General features: G+C 43.4%; 1 protein-coding gene across 1 annotated transcript; it reads left to right on the forward strand.

Moving 5' to 3' along the window:
- Window positions 1-794: 794 nt before the first annotated feature.
- ckmt2a (creatine kinase, mitochondrial 2a (sarcomeric)) lies at window positions 795-17794 on the forward strand. Its single transcript, XM_015975232.3, has 10 exons — window positions 795-994; window positions 3351-3543; window positions 4823-5021; window positions 11581-11676; window positions 11772-11993; window positions 16197-16282; window positions 16512-16635; window positions 16852-16986; window positions 17224-17349; window positions 17471-17794. The coding sequence occupies exons 2-10, from the start codon at window positions 3395-3397 to the stop codon at window positions 17585-17587; spliced, it is 1254 nt and encodes a 417-aa protein (XP_015830718.1). The 5' UTR covers window positions 795-994; window positions 3351-3394; the 3' UTR covers window positions 17588-17794.
- The last annotated feature ends 765 nt before the right edge of the window (window positions 17795-18559 follow it).

An 18559-nucleotide genomic window follows, 5' to 3' on the forward strand; every position in this document is an offset into this window, starting at 1 on the left:
TGTGTGTGTGTGCATTGTTAATGGAAAAACGATCCATGCCGTCAAGATGGAGGAAATCTGTTAACAATGAATTTCTTTATTATGTGTCAGTCCACTGAGCAGGACGCCACTCAGACCCTGTCTCATTAGTGAGAGTTAAGTCACACCAAAAGCAGAACAGATGAGGCTTTCACACCGACTACAGTTCATTTGTTATACCTCTATGAGAGTTCACAGGGTTGACAGATGACTTGATTATGACTTGAAAATTAAAAGTTAAGGACTCTGACTTGACTTGGATTTCCACATCATTGACTTTGGACTCGACTTGGACTTGGTTGTCTTTGACTTGGACTTGACTCAAGACTTGACTGGAAAGACTTGTGACTTACTTGTGACTTGCAAAGCAGTGACTTGATCACACCTCTGGTAAATAGACTCAAATCTATTCTCAAAGGTCAGTATTGTACACATGACAGCTTTGTGTATTGACCTGACAGCCCTTCATATGGCTCAAGGTGATCAGCTCTCACCTTCACAAATGTTGGTGACCCATGCCCTACGGTAACCAGTCAGCTCACCAGGTCATTGATCAGCGACTGCACCCAGAGAAATTTTCATCTCAAAGCATGTGAATGTTAAATCATTGATCATCATAAATCTGTTTGGAGCCAGTTCCTGTGTAGAAATGCCCATTCGTAGAACTGGTATAAACATGGCTGCCCTGTTTTACTGGCTGAGAACAACAGTCAGCTGCTCACTGGGGGCTAAACACCCCTAAAGGTCAGATCCTAGAACCACCCCTGGAAGGAGACCATGTATCAAGGTCAAAGTGGTCTGTGACATGAGACCCATAGTGTGGGTTCTAGATCTTCATTGGCTCATAACTTAGTGCGTGAATTCATGATTGGTCTCAGATTTTTCATCTCAAATGTGGGGGTGGAGCTAATGTAAGAGGAGACTGAAAAGCTTTTGAACAGCAACCTTCAGTCAGAAGGCAGCAGCTTTCAAGCAGGTACTGTACCTTCTCTCATTTCATCTGCAGAAAGCTTTAGTCAGCTTTATAGCACAAATGAAAAAGAAAATGCATTTTAATTCCATGTTATATGCATGCTCTGATACTGTGAGGTTTATCTGAGAGCACACGTATCAAAAGTTTGAATGTTTGGAATAATTGTGGTTTACTGAAACCAGATATGATAGGCTTCAATCATTTTACCGAAATAAGTAACAAAGTTAAACTAGAAATACTGAATGGTTAGAACGAAGCTGCAGAACAAAAATGTTAAACCTCATATTTTTAAGGTTGATCATCTGGGCAGTCTGAAGCTTTTAATGTCCCGCCAAGTTTTAAGGTCACTCTATTTAAGTCTGATCCCAGATCTGTAGTGCAGCACACAGAGTCAGTTTCAGTACACATGGACTGATTTCCTCTGGTTTTCCTGCCTCCCCTGTATTTTCCTACACTCTCTCATGTTGCGCTGTTGACCTCATCAGTTCAGTCTTGTGATGTGTCCAGAGTGACATTGCGTTCACAAGCCAGAAGTGTTTTTGGTCTTGGCACTGAATTCTGGCACCAGCCTATGCTGAACTATAAATAAAGTTACACTGAGCCAAAGATTATGGAGTCTCACTCTGTACAGTAAAAGTACCAACAGCCACAGCGCGGCATAAACGTAGCAAATAAAAATCACTCGACTGACTAACTGAACAAGAATGATGACGAAGAGTGCACATTTCCTAAGCTTAAACTAATGGTTGCAATCTTTATAGGCTTGAAGGTTTATGAACAAATGAAAAGTTCATTCTGTTTTTATTATTTGAAAAAAATGCATATTTTTATTTTTTACTTTACTTGATATCAGTCAAAACAAAGTTTTCTGATTTTGATCAAAAATAGCTTTTATCTGTTTTTGCTAATAAACACTTTAAATAATGTTGGTAACCATTTACAATAAGGGTCCCTTTATTAACGTTACTTTGTATATTATTAAGCATTAATAAAAACAAAGGATCCCTTTGTTAATGTTTCCAGTTATGTTAATTTTTAGGACAAAGGGTTGGGGGGGGGGGGTTGCTTCATTATGCATTACATAATATGGTTAAGCAGTTGTTAAAATTTCTTAAATAGTTTGTTAATGCTTAATAATGCACTAATTAATGTTAATAGAGGGACCCTTATTGTTAAGTGTCACCATAATGTCTCACTTGAACAACAGAACCAGATTAGCTTTAGTTAACAGCTACACATAACCTATTAGATGCAGAAAAGTTGAAACCCTAACCCAGAGAACACTAATATTTACCAACTAGACACAAAACAAATTTCAGTCAGCGTAGTTAGACAGATATCCCTGGCTAAGGCTAATTCAATACAAAATGCAAAGATGAGGAAAAAGAAGAGTGTTACTAAACTGGGGCACAGCCCAGAGGAGCCATTTATCGACACTGCATGGTGGCACTACTCGTGCTATAACATACAGTTTAACTGGAGTAGAGCGTCTTGAATTGATTCTAATAGTCATAAAAGGGCAAAATGTTTTTAACGTCAATTTAGACTTGCTGTTTAACATTTTTCAATAGTTAATTTGTTAAAAAAAATTATAAACTATAAATCCAAACTGTTCAAGTCTACCAACAATAGATTTAATAGAAAAATACTTTATTACCTCAAAGGGAAAAATCATTGTAACAGGGTATAGCTGAGGGCAGAAAGCATCTTCTGTAGCTCTCTGGGTTACAGTGAAAAAGGCTCTGACTGAAAACTTGATGAATCTGAAAAAACAAGATTTTTACGAGTTGGAAAGTGTTAAGAACCCAAATCATTAGACCGATGGGATTGTTAGAAACAGCTGGAAATGGACATGAAAAAAGGTCCAGAACAGATAATGATTAGCTACTAAACTTCAGTGCTGTAGGGCAAGTTAATGGTAGGCAAGAAGATAAAGAAAAGCATCTGCTCAAACACTTAAAATGGTTAAATAAATAAACAAATAATTCTTGAACCAAAAATAAATAAAAAGACAGACAGTAAAGCAGAGTAGTTACAAAGGAATTGGTGTACAGCAAAAAAAGTGTAAACAAAAAGCAAACAGAAAAATGTTACTAATAAAAAATAACAATACAAAAACACAGAATATTAGAGAACACAAACATAAAATAATCCTAATAAATTCTAACTAACAAAATTGAACTTTTTCACGTTGGTCAAACAGAGGCATGTCTGCTTGGGATTAAAACGGCAACCCGTCTTGTTCCTTGATTTTATGACCTTATTATTCTTTGGTGCTACTTTAGCCCTTTTATCTTTCTTTATGCACAAATTCCCACTGAAACAATCTAAACGTATTTCTCATTCCATTGATTCATAGCTCTTTATCTGCTGAGGCACTCAAGTTATCCATCCAGAAGAAAGATGTCAAGCACTTTCAGGCGCCTTGTTGCTGGTCGCAACACCGCCATGCTGTTGGCCAGTTTGGGTGCAGGAACAGTGGCGACTGGTTGGCTCCTGAATGAGAACGGTTCTCTGGCTGCTGAGGCAAAGAAGAAGCTCTATCCTCCCAGGTGAGAAGGAACAGCATCAGTGTGGGTGTACAGTGCACAACCTTGGTGTGTGTGGATGGTCCAGATTCTATAATTAGCTGCCTTCACAGCGCAGAAACTATGTGTGTCACACAACTTCCACTTCCCAGAGAGAAGGACCAGTGTGTTTCCATGTCTGACAGGTGACATGGATGGACTTTATGAACTAATTCACACAGTTAAAGGGTATTAAACTCCCTTTGAGGATCAGTGGTACTGTGAAACAAGAGTGCAGGACATGCATGATTAGTGACATTCTCAAGTTTCATCTAAGCTACCTTTGACTGACTTTCTCCTGTTTCATGATGCACCCTGCCTTCTTCTTCCTGCTGTTACGACTCTGTAAGGGTGAGCGAGGAAGTAGAGGTGCTGTGGGGGGGGGGGGGGGGGGGGGGGGGTTTCTGGTATCGTTTCAATCTAGTGATTTAAAATCAACACAAAGTTGTTGTGAGTGATCACATTAGACCACATATTTACATCCTCAAAGGTTTCTTTTAGCATAGCATCAATGTTTTGATCTATTACTTCACCTTTAGTCATACAAATCCAGATCCATGAACTCATTTTTAAGATTTGCTTGTAATTGGTAAGGTCACTAGAATGTTTAAGATGTCTGAAACTATCAAGAATCAGTAACTGTGACCTTTGTATTCAGCATATTTCTGAAGCCATTAACACATAATCTAAGAGAGGCTTTGAATCCATCTGTTCCTTCCAGCAAAATACAATTGAAGAATATCTTTTTTGAAACAGAAATGATCTCCAATGTGCGTCCATGGATTAGAGGGACTAATAACAATAGAATTATGTGAATATTTGTATGCCTGAGCCTTGTTGCAATAGCAAACTCAACATGATATTGTTGCCCGGCCTCTCTTTTCTTAGCTGTTTTTTTTTTATTGTCTGTTTTTCTTTTTTTTATTTTAAATTTTTTAATGGTTTGTATGATTGTGTCGCATTTTATCTGATGGTTTTATATTATGTCATTGATGTGTTCAGCACCGTGGCTGTCCGCTTTGGTTGTGGAAGAGGCTTCATAAATAAATTAATTAATAAAATGAATGCTTTCCATATGTAGAGCTGTGGATAGCAATAAGAATGGCAAATAAGTTAATTGTCAATATTTGAATGATTATGGCTGCTATTATGTAGCTGCTCCATTTATCCCAATACAATTAGGCTTTTTGCAGCTTGTTATGGTGTAAAACACACAAAAAAATCTGCCTTTTTCAGTGTTTCTCTGATTCTTCCTCTCCTAAAGCTCTGACTACCCAGACCTGAGGAAACACAATAACTGCATGGCCTCAGCTCTGAGTCCAGCTGTTTATGCCAGACTGAGGGACAAGGTGACCCCCAACAACTGGACCCTTGATCAGTGCATCCAAACTGGTGTCGACAACCCCGGTCACCCTTTCATTAAGACAGTGGGCTGTGTGGCTGGTGATGAGGAGAGCTATGAGGTAACAAAAAATAAAGACAAAATTTTATTAACACCACATCTCTGACAGACAGGCAGAGAAAAGTTCAATAAATAGTTTTGAAAAATTAGATGATAACATAGGATAAGGAATTATGGTTCGGGTAAATTATTTTAAATTTTGAAAAAAAAAATCTAAAATAATTCACTTGGCTAAATTTCTAAATGCATCAAATAATTACAAATAGCCATCTACAAAAAGGCTACAGATGACATGAAAAAAGTCCTTCCCTCACATCTTACCTTAAACAGCAAATATTTGACCTTATGATAATTAAAGGGACAATTTGCAACCTTTCATATTTCTAAATCATTTTCTTGAGCGAGTATGTGCTAAAATGACCCTTTGCAGGGTTAATGGAAGGCCACCCAGCCTCTATCACCCCCTGTGACCAGAATATGACACTTGCAACATTACAGTTGCCGGTGTTACAACTATCCATGCTACTCGTCGATTTGTGATACTTTGGGGAAATGTGCAAGTGCAGACAGATTACTGCGTCACAGGCTGTTTTCCTGAAGAGACACACAACCTCTGGAAGTGGTTATATTATTGCTTGTATGTTTACCTGACAGTTCCCTTGCTAATGGCTTGTAAAATATTGTTATTTTACTGTAAACAAGAAATTTCTCCCATCATTCACGGAATAATGACAAACACTGTCTTTTTCATTAATAAATAACGACACTGTATATTTTTGCTAATAATTATACTACAGTTCTGTATTTTTGAGTAATATCGCCTATTTAAAATAAACCGTGCTTAATAAGCGTGTTACTACACCGTGAACAAGAGCGAAACTGTCATAACATACTGCAGTAGGAATATTCGATGAGGAAACACGGATAGTCAGAACACCGGTCTGGTCTGCTGGGGCTTGGAAAATTTGATCTGACCTACCTGGCGCCACTGTCTGTCTTCAGCATGTTTCCTGCATGTTTTAGATCATGAACACAACTGATTTGTTTAATTTAGTGAGGCACCACTTCTGTAGACACTTAGGAATGCTGGGAGACATTTCAGCTGTTAGGTTAAGGTGTTAGAAAGACCAAAGCACAGCTAGGAGATAGTTTTACATCTACAAATGGACACTAGGGGGTGCTAAAAGCAAGCAGCTTAGTAGCTCTTTAATATTTATTTGAACAGCTATGGTCAGCAACAACACATCTTCTGGTAAAATTATAAAACAAAGAAAGAGCACAAACAGCTTGTTTAGGAAATCTAGAGGTATTCCTCAAGGAGATGTTCTGAAACTACATTTATTTCTAACATTAATACATCCACCATTAAAAGTTGAATATGAAACCATTTAATCAAAAGCTATACTAAAAGAAAATACATCCACGGCATGTTTAGAGGTGTGCAGAATGACAGTACATAAGTAAAGTAATTACATTTTATTTATATAACACTTATCACTGACACAGAATCACAAAGTGCTTCAAATAGATCCATCCATCCATCCATCCATCCATCCATCCATTTTCTGAACCCGCTTTGTCCACGTGGGGGGGGGGCTATCTCCAGCGGTCAACGGGCAATCAGGTGGGGTACACCCTGGACAGAGAGCCAGTCCATCGCAGGGCAACACAGAGACACACAGGACAAACATTCATGCACACACACACTCACACCTAAGGACAATGTGGACAGACCAATCAACCTAACAGTCATGTTTTTGGACTGTGGGAGGAAGCCGGAGTACCCGGAGGGAACCCACGCATGCACGGGGAGAACATGCAAACTCCATGCCAGGACGCAAACCCAGGACCTTCTTGCTGCAAGGCAACAGCTCTAACCACTGTGTCACTGTGCAGCCCTACTTCAAATAGATCAAAACAAAATAAAACAATGATCGCCGTGTCCCTTCGCCTGGACGTGGGTCACCGGGGCCCCCCTCTGGAGCCAGGCCTGGAGGTGGGACACGTTGGCGAGTGCCTGGTGGCCGGACTTTCACCCATGGAGCCCGGCCGGGCACAGCCTGAAGAGGAAACGTGGGTCCCCCTTCCCATGGGCTCACCACACGTGGGAGGGGCCAAAGGGGTCGGGTGCAGTGTGTGACGGGTGATAGTCGAGGGCGGGGACCTTGGCAGTCTGATCCTCATCTACAGAAGCTGGCTCTTGGCACATGGAATGTCACCTCTCTGGTGGGGAAGGAGCCTGCGTTGGTGTGTGAGGTTGAGAGGTTCCGACTAGACATAGTCGGACTCACCTCAATGCATGGCTCTGGCTCTGGAACCAGTTTCTTTGAGAGCGGTTGGACTTTCTACCACTCTGGAGTTGCTCCCACTGAGAGGTGCCGAGCAGGGGTGGGCATACTAGTTGCCCCCCATCTTGGTGCCTGTACGTTGGGGTTTACCCCAGTGAATGAGAGGGTAGCCTCCCTCCACCGACGTGTGGGGGGACAGGTTCTGACTGTGGTCTGTGCTTATGCACCAAACTACAGTTCAGACTACCCACCCATTTTGGAGACCTTGGATGGGGTGCTGGAGAGCGCTCCTTCCGGTGACTCCCTCGTTCTGCTGGGGGACTTTAACGCTCATGTGGGCAACGACAGTGAGACCTGGAGAGGTGTGGTTGGGAGGACACCCCCCCCCCATCTGAATTCGAGTGGAGTTTTATTTTTGAGCCTCTGTGCCAGTCATGGATTGTCCTTAATGAACACCATGTTCAGACATAAAGGTGTCCATATGTGCTCTTGGCACCAGGATACCTTAGGCCGCAGCTCGATGATCAACTTTGCTGTTGTTTCATCTGACCTGCGGCTGCATGTCTTGGACACTCGGGTGAAGAGAGGGGCAGAGCTGTCAACTGACCACTACCTACCTGGTTGTGAGTTAGCTCAGATGGTGGGGGAGGATGCCGGTCAGACCAGGCAGGCCCAAATGCATCGCGAGGGTCTGCTGGGAAAGTCTGGCAGAGTCTCCTGTCAGAAGAAGCTTCAATTCCCACCTCCGACAGAACTTCCAAAATGATCCGTGGGAGGCGGGGGACATTGAGTCTGAAAGGACCCTGTAACATAACTCCATTGCTGAGGCAGCCGACCGGAGCTGTGGTCGCAGGATCATCGGTGCCTGTCGTGGTGGCAACCCCCGAACCTGCTGGTGGACTAATACTAACAAAATAATAACAAATACTTTGAAGACCTCCTCAATCCCACCGACACGTCTTCCAGTGAGGAAGCAGAGTCTGGGGACTTTGGGTTGGCCTCTCAAATTTCTGGTGCTGAGGTCACTGAGGTGGTTAAAAAGCTCCTCTGTGGCAAGGCTCCGGGGGTGGATGAGATCCGCCCAGAGTTCCTTAAGGCTCTGGATGTTGTGGGGCTGTGTTGGCTGACGCGGCTTTGCAATATCACTTGGACATCGGGGGCAGTCCCACTGGACTGGCAGACCGGGGTGGTGGTCCCCTTATTTAAAAAGGGGGACCACAGGGTGTGTTCCAACTACAGGGGGATCACACTCCTGAGCCTTCCTGGTAAGGTCTATTCAGGGGTTCTGGAGAGGAGGGTCCGTCGGATTGTTGAACCTCAGATTCAGGAGGAGCAATGTGGTTTTCGTCCTGGCCATGGAACACTGGACCAGCTCAGTACCCTTAGGGGGGTCCTGGAGGGTGCGTGGGAATTTGCCCAACTAGTCTACATGTATTTTGTGGATTTGGAGAAGGCGTTTGACCTCGTCCCTCGGGGGGCCCTGTGGGGGGTACTCCGGGAGTATGGAGTACCAGGCCCTCTGATACGGGCTGTTAGGTCCCTGTATGACCGGTGTCAGAGCTTGGTCCGCATTGCCGGCAGTAAGTCGGGCTCGTTCCCAGTGAGAGTTGGACTCCGTCAAGGCTGCCCTTTGTCACCGATTCTGTTCATAACCTTTATGGACAGGATTTCTAGGTGTATCCAAGGTGTGGAGGGCATCCATTTTGGTGGCATGAGGATCAGGTCTCTGCTTTTTGCAGATGATGTGGTCCTGTTGGCTTCATCAGAACGTGATCTTCAGCTTTCGCTGGAGCGGTTCGCAGCCGAGTGTGAAGCAGCTGGGATGAGAGTCAGCTCCTCTAAATCTGAGACCATGGTCTTGATTCAGAAAAGGGTAGAATACCTTCTCCGGGTCAGGGATGAGGTCCTGCCCCAAGTGGGGGAGTTTAAGTATCTCAGGGTCTTGTTCACGAGCGAGGGAAAACTGGAACATGAGATTGATAGGCGGATTGGTGCTGCATCTACAGTGATGCGGGCGTTGTACCGGTCTGTCATGATATAGAGAGAGCAGAGTCAGAAGGCGAAGTTCTCAATTTACTGGTCGATCTACCTCACCTGTGGTCATGAGCTTTGGGTAATGACCGAAAGAACGAGATCGCGGATTCAAGTGGCCCAAATGAGTTTTCTCCGAAGAGTGGCTGGGCTCTCCCTTAGAGATAGGGTGAGAAGCTCGGTCATTCGGGGGGGGCTCGGAGTAGACCCGCTGCTCCTCCACATCGAGAGGAGCCAGTTGAGATGGCTCGGACATCTGGTCAAGATGCCTCCTGGACGCCTCCCTGGTGAGGTTTTCCGGGCTCGTCCAACCGGGAGGAGATCTAAAGGTAGACCCAGGACATGGTGGAGGGACTATGTCTCTCACCTGGCCAGGGAACGCCTTGGGATTACCCCGGAGGAGCTGGCCCAAGTTAGCCTGGTGAACTAGACCAAATTCTTGCTTTGCAAAGTTTGGTCTAGGAATGTTCCACTGGAACCTCTGCAGCCCCTAACAGCATTCTGGCTGGCCAATCACAGTTCTCTAGAGGGGTTTCAAACACATAAAGAGCTGTGATTGGTCCATAATGGTGGGCCAATCATAGTGCTCTATCTGCTTAGTGAACAAATCACAGAGCTTTATCCGCTTTGTGGGCCAATCAGGGCACTCTATATGCCTGGTGGGTGGGATAATGCAGCAGAGTGAAACAAGATGGCGACAGCTCGTTTGAAACGGCTTTTACATCAATTTTGGACTTTTACAACTTGGGCTTCATTAGAATCAGGAGCAGATAGATGTATTTAAGTGCCTTTTTTGGAAAAAAATGATGTGTTTTCTCCTTCTTCAACTGGGGACCGCCTCATTTACCGATAGCTGTTGCGGTGAGCATGTCACATTCATTGTCCAGTAGCATGCGGAGATCATTTGAAAGACAATGGTAGAACCCGCCCCACAACCAAGAGCCGTCAATGGAGCGTTACCTGACCAAATAATACATTTATTTAGTCTGGTATGCCAGGCTAGGCCCAAGTGGCTGGGGAGAGGGAAGTCTGGGCCTCTCACCTTAGGCTACTGCCCCCGCGACCCGACTCCCGATAAGTGGATGAAAATGGATGGATGGATGGATGGATGGATGGATGGATGGATGAATGGATGGACGGATATAATGATCTCAAAACAGAAGTTGATTAACATCAGAAAAAAATTAAGTAAAAAAATGAAAGATGATTACAAATTTGAGTTAAAAATAAGAAAATAAAAGATTTAGGTAAAAGCAGCTTTAAATAAAAGGGTCTTTAGCTGTTTTTTTAAAAGTGTCCAGACTCTCAATGCTACGTAAGGATAAAGAAAGATCAATCCAAAGTCGGGGTGCAACAGTCTGAAAGGAACGATCACCTTGACTTTTATATCTGGTCTTTGGATCTTCTAGAAGGTTCTGGTGTGTGGACCTGAGGGCTTGGGTTGGAGCATAAGGCTTTAACAGCTCAGTAATATATGGAGGGGCTTGACCATGGAGAGCATTGAAAGTTATAGTCAGGATTCTAAAATGAACGGGTAACCAGTGCAGAGACATTAGAATAGGAGTGACGTGTGCTCTTCGGTTTGTTCCAGTTAAGAGCCTCGCTGCAGAGTTCTGAACCAACTGAAGGCGGTCAAGTGTTTTTTTTTTTTTGTTAAAACACGTGAAAAGTGTGTTACAGTGCAGTATTTCCTTTAAAATGTATGTTTTATTTAAAAAAATAATCAAATATTTGTTTTGACGAGCACAACACTGGGTTTATGCTTGCGTCTACCAGCCAGTAGAGGGCACCTTTACGCTGGGCTGTCCGCTCGCCACAACAAGGCTGTCACTGTGTGGCTCACTCGGCAAATCAAGCAGCTGCTTCTGAACCCAGAAGATGTTGTTATCCTCCTCAGAAGAGGAGCAACCATAAAAGATCTAAAAACCAAAGTGAGTTTAGGTGAAGCCTACAACAGATGGACTCAAATAAAACATTTCACATGTAACGTGATGTAAGTGGTCACTTTAGTAAATGATCGATAAATACAGGCTTTGGGCAAGCTACACACGTATCGGCAGCAAACCTGGTATCCCCACAGCTGGAAACCTTGTTCTATTATTGCAACTACAACCTCCACAAACTAGATGTCGCTTTAGTGTTTGTTTATCACATCCACCATTAATACATCCATCCATCATTATAGTTTTTATGCAGACAGAACATTTTATGTAGTATTAAAAACTACCAAGTTTTACCTAAATGTATTTTGACACTTTCCATAGAACTCTGTGCAGTGACACCTGGTTTAACCATTTACAGGTATTTGCTGAGCTCTTTGACCCCATCATCAAAGACAGGCACAACGGCTACGACCCCAAAATCATGATCCACCCCACTGACCTGGATGCCTCCAAGGTTGCACCAAACTCCCACCATCATGTGTCCTATGTTTAATTCCTACACTACTAAAGCACTCGTTTCATTTCTCTTTTTCTCCCCTTTACTTTTAGATAACCCAGGGAATGTTTGATGAGAATTATGTTCTGTCATCTCGGGTCCGGACTGGACGCAGTATTCGTGGACTGAGCCTCCCCCCAGCCTGTTCAAGGGCTGAGCGTCGTGAGGTGGAGCGGGTGGTGGTGATGGCTCTGGCTGGCCTAAAGGATGACCTTTCTGGACGTTATTACAGCCTGGGAGACATGACTGAGAAGGAGCAGCAGCAACTCATTGATGTGAGTTAAGCCATGGGCTGAAGCTCATGAGCTGTCTCTGCTTTCTTTTAATTACCTTTTGGTTTCACTTTGCTTTCTTTATTTTTTAGTGTAAATAAAAATAATTTAGTGGTATCCTTTACATGGACTATAGACCTTAAACTTATGTTCTGGAAGGGTACCTCACTATTTCCACACAATTCAATTCAGGTTATTCATATAGCACCAAATCTCGACAAGAGTCGTCTCAAGGCACTTCACATAATAAACATTCCAATTCAGGTCAGTTCATTAAGCCAATCAGAAATAATGTTTCCTATCAAAGGAACCCAGCAAATTGCATCAAGTCACTGACTAGTGTCAGTGACTTTGCAGCAATCCTCATACTAAGCAAGCATTTAGCGACAGGGGAGAGGAAAACTCCCTTTTAACAGGAAGAAACCTCCAGAGAATCCTGGCTCAGTATAAGCAGCCATCCTCCACGACTCACTGGGCATCGAGAAGACAGAGCAGACACACACACACACACACACACACACACACACACACACACACACACACACACAGAAAAAAAATGTTTTCTATATAAGGAACCCAGAAAATTGCATCAAGCCACTGACACTACTCAGTCATGGTGATAATAATAATAATACATTTTATTTAAAAGCGCCTTTCAGGACACCCAAGGTCACTTTACACAAAACACGTAATAAAATACAATAAAACAATAATAAAACCCAAAGAAGAAAAAACAGAAAGAAACATTTCAATAAAATCAGAGGTTGTAGGCAGATTTAAACATGTGTGTTTTGAGTTTTGTTTTGAAAAGGGTAAAACTGTCGATGTTCCTGATGTCTGGGGGAAGCGAGTTCCAGAGACAAGGAGCAGAGCGGCTGAAAGCTCTGCTCCCCATGGTAGCGAGACGGGCAGAAGGAACCGCAAGATGGATGGAAGAAGAAGATCTGAGTGAACGGGACGGGGTGTGAATACTTATAAGGTCTGAGATATATGGAGGAGAGAGGTTGTGGATTGCTTTGAAGGAATGGAGGAGAATTTTGAAGATGGACCTGAATTTAACTGGGAGCCAGTGAAGCTGCTGGAGAACCGGCGTGATGTGGTGAAAGGAAGGGGTTCTGGTGATAATACGGGCTGCTGAATTTTGGACCAGTTGCAGTTCATGAAGGAGTTTGTTGGGAAGACCATAAAGAAGTGAATTGCAATAGTCGATACGGGAGGTGACGAGGCTGTGGACGAGAATGGCGGCAGTGTGAGGGGTCAGTGAGGGACGAAGACGGTTTATGGAACGTAGATGGAAGTATGCTGACCAAATTAAGTTATTAATGTGAGCCTGAAAAGAAAGTGAGCTGTCGAGAATGACACCCAGACTCTTGACGTGAGGTGAGGGGGAGACTGTGGCGCTGTCAATAGTTAAAGAAAAGCTGTCAGATGTTGAGAGGGTGGAGTTAGTGCCAACAAGAAGAAGTTCAGTTTTATTGCCGTTGAGTTTGAGGAAATTAGAGGTGAACCATGATTTGATTTCAGAGAGGCAGAGTGTAAGGGAGGATGGTGGGAGAGTTGAGTTGGGCTTACTGGAAATGTAGAGCTGGGTGTCATCTGCAAAGCAGTGAAACTGGATATTGAATTTGCGGAAGATTTTGCTGATAGGGAGGAGATATACTATGAAGAGGAGGGGCCCCAGGACAGAGCCCTGGGGCACACCTGACTTGACTGGGGAGGGTTCTGAGGTAAAGGATTTTAACTGGATGAACTGAGTGCGGCCAGTAAGGTAAGATTGAAACCAGCGGAGGGGGGTGTGAGTGATGCCTAAGGAAGAGAGTCTATTAAGGAGGATGGGATGAGAAATGGTGTCAAAGGCCGCACTCAGATCGAGGAGAATGAGAATAGAGATTAAACCAGAATCAGCAGCAATGAGTAGGTCGTTAGTGATCTTGATGAGAGCTGTTTCTGTGCTGTGGTGGGGACGGAAGCCAGACTGAAACTGTTCATAAAGGTTATTGCGGGTGAGATGTGAATGGAGCTGAGATGCAACAGTTTTCTCAAGGACTTTGGAAATGAAGGGAAGATGGGAAATGGGATGGAGGTTATTGAAATCATTGGGATCTAAACCAGGTTTTTTTAGAATAGGGCTGACTGAAGCGGATTTGAATAGGGATGGGACCGTACCAGAGGATAGTGAGGAATGAATAATGGCTGTTATAAAAGGGAGCAGAGAAGAAAGGCACAATTTAACTAAAACAGTTGGAATAGGGTCCAGTTGACAGGTGGAAGGTTTGGATTTGGTGATGTAATCTAATATTTCTGAGGGATGGGGAAGTTCAAAGGAGGAGAACGGAATGGTGGGTTCAAATAAATCAGGAGAGGGAGGGGAGGAATGAGGTAAAGAGAGATGGATTCTATTGACCTTATCATTAAAAACTGAAGGAGAGAGTTACAGGTTTCTGAAGAGTAAAGATGGACGGGTAAGGAGTCGGGAGGCTGAAAAATGCTGTTCATGATGGAAAATAATGTTTTAGTGTTGCTGGAGTTGGACGAGATGAGACCGGAGTAATACTGAGATTTGGCATGGGAGATGGAGTCCTTGTAGAGAGAAATCTGAGCAGAATATAAGTCTTTATGGATGGTGAGACCGGTTTTCTTGTAGAGTCTTTCAAGCCTCCGGTTGGTAGCTTTCAAGGAGCGAAGGGCAGGGGTGAACCATGGAGCAGACCGAGTAAAATATACAGAGCGGGATTTGATGGGAGCAAATGAATTAAGGATAGAAACCAGACCGTTATTGTACTGAATGACAAGATCATCGGGAGTAGAGGACAAATTAGGGGTCAAGGTGGCAAAACTGGAGGACAGGGAGGCTAGATCAATGTCCTTAATATTACGAAAAGAAATGATACGTGGTGACTTGATGATGGAGAGACGGAGGGGAACAGAAAAGGAGATGAGGAAGTGGTCCGTGAAAGGGAGCGGGTCAGCTGTACAGTTGGAGGGGGTCAGGCCGGAGCAGCAGATTAAATCCAGGGTGTGACCTTTAATGTGAGTGGGAAAATTGGCATATTGATGAAAACTGAGGCTGTCCAAAGATGAGGAGAAGTCTTTGCTGAGGGGGAGGGCCATATTGTCCATATGAATATTAAAATCACCAAGTAAAATTACATTTGGGGAAAGGGAGGACAGATGGGATAAAAGAGCAGAGAGTTCATTTAAAAACTCAGGGCTGAACTTGGGGGGACGATAAACAGTGACAATTATTGTGGGGGTCGGGCCGGAGAGTTGACAGGCGAGGCATTCCAGAGTGGTGAGAGGAGGAAGGCTTACGGGAAGGACCTTCTAAGTCTCGCATCGCGAGACCACCGCCGCGGCCCGACCCACGGGGTTTGGAGAGGTAAACAAATCCGGGAGGAGTACAGTCATTGAGTTGTGAGAAATCGCTGGGTTGTTGCCATGTTTCGTTCAGACAAAGAACGAAAGTTCTGAGTCGTGGTGGATGGCTGCGTATACTGAGCCAGGATCCTCTGGAGGTTTCTTCCTGTTAAAAGGGAGTTTTCCTCTCCCCTGTCGCTAAATGCTTACTTAGTATGAGGATTGCTGTAAAGTCACCACTAGTCAGTGACTTGATGCAATCTGTTGTGTTCCTTATATTAGAAACTTTTTACTGATTGGCTTAATGAACTGACCTGTACTGGAATGTTTACTTTGTGAAGTGCCTTGAGACGACTCTTGTCATGATTTGGCGCTAAATAAATAAACTTGAATTGAATTTGCCAATGCTGCCCAAAGATGCATAACATTAGTTCATACAATTTAATTTCTCCTGATATTCACATGAGCGCTGTGGCTTAATGGTTGGAACAACTGCTTGATATTCTGTTCTGCACTGTCCTGGCCCCGGATAGAAACCCGTTTCCAGTTGGCTTCTGACCATTATGTGCTGAGTCGTTTAAATGATCACTTCCTCATTGATAAGCTCATATCTCCATTACTCATCTTAATTTCTATTATCACAGACTAGCTTCAGACTTCGCTCTGTGAAATTTCCAGAAACAGGAAACACTTGTCTTCCACCTTTTATAAATAAAAGACCTGTATTGGACACAAATAAATCAGAGGTTCTTTAAAAAATAATAATTCGCTCCAAACAGCACATATGGCCTTATTTGACATCTTTCTGCCTGTTTTCTCCTTTCACTTCTTTTGCCCCTCCACCTGTAGGACCACTTCCTGTTTGACAAGCCTGTCTCTCCACTGTTGACATGCGCCTTTATGGCCAGAGACTGGCCTGACGCCAGGGGCATCTGGTACGGTTCGCTCAGCTCTCTACATGTCTGCCCCTGTGTCAGCATGCCTCAGTTCTGATTATCTCTATCTACAGGGGTTGTGCTTTTCCCTGTCTACTTTCTGGTGTGGGTGTGTGGGCTGCTGTGCACGTTTAAATCAATAAATTTAAAAATGTCTGAGTCATCAGAAATGGTTACAGCTGACTTTTATCTAGAGACCTCTTCACTGATGTTCAGCAGTTTTCCACAGGCACAACAATGAGAAGACCTTCCTGATCTGGATCAATGAGGAGGACCACACCAGAGTCATCTCTATGGAGAAGGGTGGCAACATGAAGAGGGTGTTTGAGAGATTCTGCAGAGGTCTCAAACAGGTGAGGAGGAGTTTGTCAGTGGGAGATACAGTGTATTGTTCTTAATCATTAGATAGCAACAATACAATTAAAATAAAAAAACTACTTTTGATATCGCTCAAGCTAAATCTAACCCAGTTTAGTAGTTTCCACCAAAGTAGTCCTGCTTCTCTTGTCCATAAGGTAGATTGTTTCATGATATTTCACATCAGCATTGTTTCTCATACGGGACGACAGGTGGAGCATCTGATCCAGGAAAGAGGCTGGGAGTTTATGTGGAATGAGCACCTGGGCTACATCCTGACATGTCCCTCCAATTTGGGCACAGGCCTCAGGGCAGGTGTGCATGTGCGCCTGCCAAAATTGAGCAAGGTAACACGCACGCACGCACGCACGCACACACACACACACACACACACACACAAACACACACACACACACGCACGCAGAGCATGTGACCTCATTCAAATATATTTATAAATGTAATAGAACAAATCATTTTAAAGGAGAAGCCGAGATGATTCGTTTTCTCTCACACTGATGAATTTGTTTGGTTCTTCTCTGTATAAATTATGTTATTTCATGTGTGTATCACAAATTGCTTCATAGGATTCACGTTTCCCCAAAATCCTTGACAACTTGCGGCTGCAGAAGCGAGGCACAGGTGGAGTAGATACAGCCGCCACTGGAGACACCTTTGACATTTCCAATCTCGACCGTTTGGGCAAATCTGAGGCGAGATCACTTTTTATGCTTTATCATGTAGCTGTAATTTGCTTGTATTGCTGCAGTCCATGTTCATCCCTGCTAAAGCCTCTGTGTGGCAGCAGGAATAACCTGTGTTGTTTGCATTCAGGTGGAGCTGGTTCAGCTGGTGATCGATGGGGTCAACTACCTGATTGACTGTGAAAAGAAGCTGGAGAAGGGCCAGGACATCAAGGTCCCAGCTCCCATTTCTCAGTTTAGGAAGTGAGAGCCAGACTAACTGTGTGAGCAGGATTTGGGAGGCCGGTTTGGTACCTGCCCTCTGACTGAGCCTAACGGAGAACCACAGAGCTGCAGACAAAGCTGAGGCCTCCCTCAAAGAACTTCAGGGTAAAGTGATCTTGAACATGACCTGCAGAAATATCTACCTCAAGTTGAACCCTGACTTTAATAAATAAATATACTGTATTAAATATTTTTGACTCTGGTGTGGATTTTCATATTGCTTTGCAGGGAGCTGTGTGATTTGATTGAATTTCAGGTTCGATCACAAAGCCATGTAGTTAACTCACAGTGATTATTATTATTATAAGTAGTAGTAGTAGTAGTAGCAGTAGCAGTAGTAGTCACAGTAGTAGTAGTAATAAGACGATTTGTTCACATTCTTCTATTTAAATATGCAAGATTAAACTCAATCAAACCTGAAGAGGGTGCCACATTGGCTGTTTTGGCTGAATAATAACATTTTAATTAAAATGCACTAAAATGTCTAAATAGCGTATAAACAATGCTGCCCATAATTATTCATACCGCTGGCAAATTTTGACTTAGTTACTTTTAGTCAACCAGCAAGTTATTGTTTGACTGGAAATGACATAGGTGTCTCCCAAAAGATAATAAGACGATGTACAAGAGGCATTATTGTGCCCCAAACATTTCTCAGCTGTTATTTACACTTGAGCAAAAGGTGTCATGTCCAAGATTATTCATGCCCTTCAATAAATGTAAGTCTCTGGGAAACTCCAAAGTTATAAGCCATTCCAAACAGTCCAAGCTGTTCTAAAGCATTTTAATTACCCAGATTAACAGCTGGGAACAGCTGTTTTAATCAATTAAACTGGTGAAAAACAGCAGACATGACACTTTTTGCTCAAATATAAATGAACTGTTTTTTGGCACAATAACGCCTCTTGTACATCGTCATATTATCTGCTGGGAGACGCCTGTTTGTAATTTCCCG

This window comes from Nothobranchius furzeri, chromosome 6 (assembly GCF_043380555.1).
Source record: "Nothobranchius furzeri strain GRZ-AD chromosome 6, NfurGRZ-RIMD1, whole genome shotgun sequence".
In the NCBI taxonomy this organism is placed as follows: domain Eukaryota; kingdom Metazoa; phylum Chordata; class Actinopteri; order Cyprinodontiformes; family Nothobranchiidae; genus Nothobranchius; species Nothobranchius furzeri.

Coding starts and splice junctions, on each gene's coding strand:
- ckmt2a (XM_015975232.3), top strand. CDS start 3,395: ATGTCAAGCACTTTCAGGCGCCTTGTTGCTGGTCGCAACACCGCCATG. Junction 11,994..16,196: donor AGCAGCAGCAACTCATTGAT/GTGAGTTAAGCC, acceptor CTCCACCTGTAG/GACCACTTCCTGTTTGACAA. Junction 16,636..16,851: donor TCTGCAGAGGTCTCAAACAG/GTGAGGAGGAGT, acceptor ACGGGACGACAG/GTGGAGCATCTGATCCAGGA.